This window comes from Trematomus bernacchii, unplaced genomic scaffold, assembly GCF_902827165.1.
Source record: "Trematomus bernacchii unplaced genomic scaffold, fTreBer1.1, whole genome shotgun sequence".
Taxonomy (NCBI): domain Eukaryota; kingdom Metazoa; phylum Chordata; class Actinopteri; order Perciformes; family Nototheniidae; genus Trematomus; species Trematomus bernacchii.
Window position 1 is genome coordinate 473973 of NW_022987942.1, and position 9173 is coordinate 483145.

Genomic DNA, 9173 nt, shown 5'->3' on the forward strand with positions numbered 1-9173 from the left:
ACCAATTGTGAACAAAATAGCCTCATTTTCTCTTTTCTTCATAGACTAACATTTCAAATGAATACACATTTGCTTATCACCCTGTTTTAAGTTTGCACAAATTAGCTCACATGTTTTCACGGGTCCACAGCGGCAACCATTAGCGCTTTTAGCTTAGGCCGCAATTAAGCAGACACTGTTGAACGGCCAATAAGCTTAGTATCATCAACTACGTTTGTATCTCATTAATGTCTTGACTGGTTTTTACATCACAAACATATAAAAGATAAATAAAAAACACAGTTCAAACATTTAGAGCAAAAATGTCAAGCTAACTAGCTTACTGAATGCTAACTCACCAGGACAATCAGCTACATTGGGAGAAACAGCATCAGAGTTTATGGAATCAATCTGAATGTGTGGGACTGCAAATGTTTCAAATTAGCTATGTTAATGCGTATGTAACCCACTCTATTGAAATATGTCGGTGGTCTCAAAGGCTAATCTTGAGATAAACTTGTTTCATGGTATTCTTTTTTTATTCGAAAACAAATGTCTTGGCATTTAGAATATGCATAAATACATTTAGTGAAGCTGGTAAAGGCAGGTGGACAACTTTAGAGATCACTCCTCTTCCTCCAATCGTTCTTGGAGCCACTCCAACTTCTTTCGTTCCTCAATAGGGGAAGTTAATGAGATTGCTTCTCTTCCCAAGGTAAACCATCAGCTACTGTAACAGACAGGAAACTTCATAATTCCCACCTCAGTCTTTCTCAAGCTGAGAGGGACAAACGGCCCCCACTGGCTCCATGTGGTTTGGAAATACTTTACATGAGTTTATTTCTATCTATCACCCAACCAGTGGAGAGATTCAAAGCAGATAGGATGTCTTTTACAATCGATATCCATCTTATGTTTATACCCAAGGATGGAAACAGAGGGAGATGGAAACTCTTCATCCTCATACCCTCAATCCAACCATTGTTTCCACAGGTTTCACAGCTCCTTTTTGAATATGATTGCTCTCTAGTGGGAGTAAGGGGAAACTACAGAGGCCTTCTGCTGAACCCAAATGCACAGGGATCGTTTCTCTCACTGAGAGAGGAGGCCAGACGGCTCCTAAAGGATCGATACATTTTGACAAATCTTGTACCATTTCAATGGGGAGAGGCAGAATCAAAGTATTGCAGATTAATCATGTGATGCAAACAAAAGTAGGGCCTTCATTGTGTATGGATGACAAAAGACAGAGAAGCAAGTGAACAATAATCATAATAGATAACATTATTATTTTTTTACATTTAGATATATGAGCTGTCCGAGGGAAAATTAGTTGGAAGCAAAACAATTTGAACAATTTACACTTTATTACATGCCTAGAACGACTGTTAAGTAATTCAAGATACTCAGTGAAATTATAAAAACATATTTGCCTGTGACAATGACTATCTGTGAAACACTTTGAAGTTATTCATCAATGTGACGTTTTTACTAATGTAAAGTTTCTGCTTTTCACATTATAGACACAGATCACATTGTGTCTATAGCATTACAATTAGGGAATAGACCTTGTTCAACAGGCATGAGATTCCAATGATCCTTTGTAGAGGCTCGGCAGACTCTTCACTTGTTTATTTAAAATAAAGGTTATTTAAATGTACAATGAAACACTGCAGTTATTGGATTCCAGCAACAAGGATTACTGCCTACCCATAATGTAGCTCCATTCAACTGTTGTTTGCCGTGTACATGCAAAATCAACAGAATTCAGGAAGCCGCTTCATTGAAGACATCTAGAATGTCTAGGTTTTGTTTTAGATGTTAAACAAAGGGAATTCAATATCATTTTGACATACAGTATAACCTTTGTCAACAGCATGTTGGGCTTATGACTCTATTTGTCTAGAGGGTTATCTGTATAATGCGTCTGAGCATCATATACCTGGGTTTCCAGATACGTTTTCCAAGATAGTGACGTAGATGGCTGCCATGTCTCCAGATTCCCTTAAACATTGCAGTTTAACTTTTTAACTTTGTCGCTTGTTTGAAACTTTTTTTCACAACAAGCAAACCGCCCCAAGCAAGCCCTATCATCTATATGTGATATGATGAAGACAAACGTTTACCCATCAGAACCTTGGTAGACAGCAGTCTTTCACCAAAACCGATAACAAGTCATGGTTACCTGCTGCTGCTTTACCTGGGCAGCGCAGGTGAGAAATGAGGCGAGGCTCCTGGACTGGAGTTTGAGTCGGACTGAGGAAACATGAACTGTAACGTCATGGTTTTCACAGAGACTTTGGACTCCACCCATGGATTCTCATTTTTTGCCAGGAACGGACTCTGGGAAAATTAAATGAGGAGGTGTCAGCTTGATAGTTAACAGCAAGTGGTGCTCAGATTTGGAGATCATTTATTCAGGTTGTTCTCTCCATTTGAAGCACGTTTTATGGGAAATGTGCCTTTTAATCTGCCGAGGGAATTTAAGTGTCTGTGTGTGTCTATGGTTATATCCAGACACACACTTATTACTTATTGTATTCTTTGACACAAATATGCAGAAATACGCACTTGACATATTTCCACATGTTATAAAAATACACTCATCATCCCTTCTTTGAGGAAGGACAATCCTTTGTTTCCTCTGCTGAAAAAGAGTCTGTCATTGGTGCTTCCCTTTTCCTCCAGTGGTCAGGAGCCAGGCTTCAGTCCACTTTACTGCATACTTTCAAAAGTGTGTGGTTGAAGTCCTCCGGCTGGTCAGCGAATACATAATGTCCGGCTCCACGGATCGTCTGATAACACAGAAGGAAGCTCATTACGAGAGAGCAATGCACACAGCTATCAAAAGGCATTTTGAACATTCAAATTGATAGCCAAGTCGCTTTGGAAAAAAGCATATGCAAAATAAAATGTGATGTTACAGTATGTAGCGGCTGTGGTTCAGGTGTTAAATGGGCAAATACAAACCAGAGGGTCAGTGGTTCGATCCACATCCGCTGTACCCAACATGTCAAAGTTTCCTTCAGCAAGATACTTAACCCTAAGTATGTCTATGATATTGAAGTGAATGTACTGTAAATTGATTTGGATTAAAGCGTCAGCTAAATGTAATGTTTCAGTACATGTGATTCTTAGATTAAAACACAGACAGGTATTCCTAGGAACTCAGTACAAAGGGATTTCAATTGTTTTTCCACAAAGATCACCTATTATGCAAAATCCACTTTTTAATGTCTTTTATACATAAATAGTGTCCCCTCTGCGTTAAGAGATTCTGAAAGTTTCAGGAAAAAATACCCCCTCTCTTTTTGTCCTGATCCATTTATATAAAAACCTGTATGAAAATTAGCTGATCAGATTTTGGCCACTTTGTGATGTCATAACGATGTTTTGGCTTGTGTAACCATTAGCCAATCACCAACCAAGGTAACTCCCCCCCCCCCCCCCCACACCTTATCACCTGAATCTCCTCCTAGACACCTAATATCTCTCAGAGGGGCGTGGGGAGTGGCTCCTTATTTTCCTCTAAAGTAACAGACAGAGAATCAGCACTTTTGGAACAGGGCTGAAACAGAGGGGATTATGGGATGCTACAATGATCTGTTCGGTATTTGGAGCCAAACACTTCAGAGACATGTTTTGTATATAACTGAGAACTACAATATATTACACACAGTTTAACATGATCTAGATTCAAACTAAAATGAAGGCACAATGAACCTACTGTGATCTCTACATGAGAGTGCGGCCTCATGCCTCTGATGCTGCTGCATGGGTTGCTGTCGATGCTGGAGCGGGACCCGTACATGATGGTGAGGGGGATCTGAGGGGGGAGCTGCTCCATCCTCTGCAGCATCGGCCTCACAGCACAGCCCTCAGGAGTGGTCATATTCTTAAAGGCCGTTTCCCCACTGTGACAAAAACAAGGCAAACAAAGGCAGATTTTGATGACAAGGCACAAGTGACAGCAACCAAACTCCTTTATAAATGACTTTCAGACGGCAGTGACAGGGAGGGAGACTGACCTGGGGGTTTGCACGTTCAGGTGGTAGATGTACTCTGACACGGTGTTGTCGCTGAACATTGAAGAGAACTTTTTCTTGAAGTCAGGTCTGAGAGTCTGGACCAAAGTGGGCCCTGCAGGGACGTTTGAGGGTCACAACCATTATAGGATGAGGCTGGTTCCTTACATTTGTCATGGTTATAAACAGCAGGGGGCTTTGAAAGGCACAAAGTCCGGACATCATATGACTGGATCAGTAATAAAACTAGTTTCTGTAAGAAAAAAATATGAATACTTTAGCTCTTATGCTAAAATAACATTGGCAAACTATTTTACCATGCCTGCTTTTGTCTTTACAGAGCAATGATTAATTTGTAGAGTTAAGATTATTATAATTTTTCATTCGTTTGTACTGCATTCATTTTCAGTTTTCTCATTCATTTTCTCTATGAATCAACAGCTACTCTTTGATTACCCTGCATTAACATTCCACTCTTTTAAATTCACCTAGTATTATTTGTATTCCCTGGACCCTGTTGTGTTGCAGCTACTAAAGAACATTGCATCGAGGAACATCTTCTCCTCCTCTCATGGATTAAAGCAGCTTGAGAGTCTTTGTCTGCATCTTGTTTCAGCCTCACCTAGAGGTCCAACCAGCCTCAGGCTGGCCAGCGGGTTGAAGGGACTGAACATGGCCCCCAGAGCTTTGATCCACACCGGGACGGGCCGGTCAGCCTCTGCTGTGTCGGGGCGCTCAGGGAAACCCCAGGGCTCCACCAGCACAATGTGCTTCACTCTGTAGAAACAAGTAAATACATGGCATGTTCATGTTTTGTCTTATGTTTTGTAGACAAGATGTTGACACGAAATATGCCAATCGACACCTGAGGCAAACCTCAAACAGACTATAAACTGTAAACAAAAGGCACGTGAACGGAAATGCTGTTCAACAATTGGTCAGACATTAAGCGGGTAAAAACGCAAATCCCGGCAATTTCTACCGTAGCCTCCACCATGGAGCATCGGCAGGTTATTTTCATGCTGCTTTTAATCTGGAGAGCATATCTACAGACTCTAGCGGACGGCGCATTTGATTATATAATCAGAAAAACGTGAGTTAAAAACATTATAGCACTTTTAATGAGAGACGTTCTGCAGTAAGGAGGAGGCTTCCAACGCTGTCCATAGCTGCTAAATGCTTACTATGATCACCAAGCTCGCGTTTTTAACTTTTCTCGAAAATCAAAAGTCAATTTTACTAAACAGACCCAATAAGGGATAATAGGGCCGATGCATTGGTGCATCCCTCAACACAACCCAACAGCACGTTAAGAGAAATCCCATCCTTACCCACCTTCCAGGGTATTTAATGGAGTATGACACAGCCAGGTACCCCCCCAGGTTGTGGCCCAGAAGTATCATGGACTCCAGCCCTACTTTAGCCCTCCACTGCTCGATGGACTCCACAAACTGCTCCTCTGCCTCCCGGGCGTCTGTGGAGAACCGAGGCCTGCTGCTCCGCCCGAAGCCCAGCAGGTCCACAGCCCAGACGGGCCTCTGCTGCGAGAGAGAGTCCAGGTTCTGAGCCCAGAGACCCACGCCCCCCCCAAACCCGTGGAGCAGAACTAGGGGGGTTCTGTCTTTGACACAGTCTCTGCTGAAGGTCAGAGTCCACAGCCTGGTGCCTTCGGAGATGGGGACGTACTGTTTGGAGTTCGTGCTGTCCACACCTGAAAAGAAAGGAAAATATTATAAAATATACTTTTAGATACACTGTGATTGCCTCACCCCGTGATGTCATTTATGTTTCATTTCATCAGGTGATGGATTATTGAAGTAGCAAGTAGTAAGTAGTAAGATGATCACAATACAGTGATTGGGGGGGGCAGTTATTTAATCAGTGGGGCAAATTAAATGCTGGACAAAAAAGAAAGAAGACAGTGTTGAAGATTTTTTTACATGTTGCCATAGCATAAAGTCATTACGGTGGCCGTGAAGTGCAAGTCAAAACAGCATTTCAGGAAACACCACAGCATTTCAGGAAACACCACAGCATTTCAGGAAACACTACAGCATTTCAGGAAACACTACAGCATTTCAGGAAACACCACAGCATTTCACAAAACAGTTTGTCGTTCCTTCGCTTCCCGTCTGATGAAAGGACTAGGACTGGCTGGATCAAGTTAGCTAACTAGCTAGTAGCAAGCACATTAGTTAGCATTACAGCCTTGTCATTTTTATTAGCCTTAACATGAAGAAACAATAAGTAACCCAAAATGTTAAACAGTTAGTGTCACCGCTAGTCAATTGTCAACGGGGGGGGGGGGGGGGATAGTAATGATATGATCGATTGATGCATTGTCTTTTGTCGAAGGAACCGGAAGGAGTTTACTTCCGGGTTTTAGGACGCGTCACTGTGGCACTCTATTATACATCCATGGTATAAAGTGGTGCAGTGACGCGTCCTAAAACCCGGAGGTAAGCTGCGCATGGGTTCCCTCGACAAAAAAGCAATGGGATTTCTCCATAGGGTTTTAGAAAATAGCTCGAAATAAGGTCTGTGGAAAACAAACCTGTTAGATAAATGGTATATATATATATATATAGGTATAAAAGTCACGGCTCGCCACTGCAGTTGGGTTTAGTTGGTGGCAGTTCCTCCTCACATGAAACATATAGTAAAAACACAAACTAAATTGCGTCTTATAATCAATACTCTTACATTTTGACAGTCATATGTGCAAACTAAGGTTAAAAGAGAAGAAGCTTACAGCTCAGCATCATGTCCTCTGCAGTCTGCAGCTGATCCTCAGAGGTGGGACACCATGAGGGCAGGAGGCGGGGGATCCAGCACCACCTACACACACATACACAGACACACATTCACACACAACACACAGAAAGCTTCATTACGTACATCAGGGACAGGGTGTCGCTGCAGGCTGGGGCTATGCATAAAGGATTTAGACAGGGACATAAAAATATAACAGCATCGATTGAAAAGTACAAGAGAGCATTTTATGAAGAGCGTCACATCTGATCATGTGAACTGAGCTCTCAGTGTGGTTTACTCGGAGGGAACTCCACTGGTTTCACAGGCAGGCTCTGTTTAGGGGACAGCACATTCAAGAGAGGGGCCAGAACACTGATGACTCCACCCATTAATAATACTTGGGTGGACAAAATATTTGCAACATTATATAACAGTATAATCCAAAAGAAATTGGAAGCACCATCGCAGCGTCTAAAATGAGCTACATTTCAATAGAAGCTGTACATTGTTTATCATTTTCATAAAAACGCAGGGCCAACAGGTACAAAATCCATAATGAGAAATGCCCTGCATTTTCAAAAAGGATGAAAATATAAAAACACAAATGTGCCAAAACACATGCAAATGAAGAAACATCCTCACCAACATGACAACACATGCGCAGCGTTTGGAAAATATTTGCGGCTAAGAACTGTTGAATTAGACTGATCTCATGTTATCTATTGCAGGTTATTGAATAAATTGACTAATGAGTGTATATAAATATAATGTTTGCCAATTCCTGAAAAGTGCTTAATGTACCTGCAAACAACAACGGCCTATACAGACAAAAATACAGCAGGGACTGTATTCGCCATGACACAGGCAGTCTGTGGTTTGTACTTGTTTAACTTGTTTAACAGTACAGACTTACCGTAATGTGGAGTCAGCGTAGCCCCACACACTGCTGAGCAGCCTGTCAGCCCCGACAGCAGACATCGTTCTCTGCACAACCCTGAAGCCACAGCAGAATGAAACAAAGAGAGAGGCTGATCAGAATCAGAAATCAGAAATCAGAATCAGATAAAGGTTTATGGCCAAGTAGGTTAACACATAAGAAGAACTTGCCTTGGTGTACATGGTGCATACAGTAAGTAAGAAATACAACCAAAAAATACAATAAAATGAATTGAAAATATTATAGGATATAGAAAAAGATTTACATTAAATCTGGATACACCAAAAAACTATGTGAAGTATACTATTGCAAAGTACTTAGAATAATAAAAATCAAACACGTGCAGTATTGATTACACAGAGAGTAGTTACAGTACTGTTGAGGGATAATACTGGTAAGGAGGACATAATGTTTTAAATCCACACTAGATATTATTATGGATGACATTCAAACTACCAGTGAAATCCTTGTACTAAAAGTATACTTTAGTGAAGTGGAACAAATATTATTCATATTTGTATATAATATGAGTATTACCTCATTGGCATTTATGCTTAAGTACAATTTTAAGTACTGTACTTAAGTACAATTTTGAGATACTTGTACTTTACTTTTAGTACAAAGTAGCATACAATGGAAATAATAACAACAATTCAGAGGTAAATCGTCTACTTTTACTCCACTACATTTATTTAATACCTTTAGTTACTTTGCAGATTATGATTAATGATGTGAAATATGATCAAGTCTTAAATCGGACTTTCCACCTGGAGTAAATTCACAAGGTACCCTGCAGTATACAAAGTCATTAAAACTAGCTGCACCTTTACCAGCTTTGATAACACTTTAATGATCAATAATTATAGAACATATCATAATATTATTCTGAAATGGACCAATCTGCACAATGACTAGTATATTTTGATGCTAATACCTTTGTACTTTTACTTGAATAACATTTTGATTGCAGTTCTTTTACACTCAGTCTCTGGTACTTCTACTTTTACTCAAGTTCAAGATCCAAGTACTTCTCCCACCTCTGATCGGCACAGCATGGGCCAATTCTTGTTCTATCTGACAACAAGTTTGTCTTCAGTGTGTGTTGTCAGTGTTTTGTGTGTGTGTGTATAGTATTAACTTGAACTTTAGGGAAGTTGTGTGGTGTTGATGTTAGTACATTTAGCGTACCCCGACTTTGACTACCCTAACTATGCAGGTATAGAATAAACCAGATTTGGATATGACATATTGAATATCGCTAATATTCCCTTTATTACTTTACAAACAGGTTTGGTTAGGGAGACACTCACCCTGCGCTCGCTGTCACCGCCCGCTCGGCCATTCTGCAACACGGTCACATGGCTTTCAGACTTTGACGTAGAGTCAGTAAGTATGTTTGTAGCCGTTTGATTTATCGTTTGAGATTTCTGCACCGAGCGGTGCTTTAAAGCTTCATTCTATGCGTCAATGAAGCTCCT

The 9173-nt window shown here is 40.8% G+C and overlaps 1 protein-coding gene across 1 annotated transcript; it reads right to left on the reverse strand.

Annotated features, from left to right (window-relative positions):
* Positions 1-1250: 1250 nt before the first annotated feature.
* Positions 1251-9110, reverse strand: abhd5a (abhydrolase domain containing 5a). The gene is made up of 8 exons (XM_034115594.1): positions 9006-9110; positions 7672-7752; positions 6757-6842; positions 5340-5715; positions 4627-4781; positions 4008-4119; positions 3707-3893; positions 1251-2774 (listed from the first exon to the last, which is right to left on the reverse strand). The coding sequence occupies exons 1-8, from the start codon at positions 9035-9037 to the stop codon at positions 2685-2687; spliced, it is 1119 nt and encodes a 372-aa protein (XP_033971485.1). The 5' UTR covers positions 9038-9110; the 3' UTR covers positions 1251-2684.
* Between the last annotated feature and the right edge of the window lie 63 nt (positions 9111-9173).

Excerpts from the sequence above, each read along its gene's own strand:
- abhd5a (XM_034115594.1), bottom strand. The coding sequence starts at position 9,037 with ATGGCCGAGCGGGCGGTGACAGCGAGCGCAGG. Across the intron at positions 7,753-9,005 it reads GCGGTGACAGCGAGCGCAGG|GGTTGTGCAGAGAACGATGT; the intron begins GTGAGTGTCTCC and ends CTGTGGCTTCAG. Across the intron at positions 4,120-4,626 it reads GAGGCTGGTTGGACCTCTAG|GGCCCACTTTGGTCCAGACT; the intron begins GTGAGGCTGAAA and ends ACGTCCCTGCAG.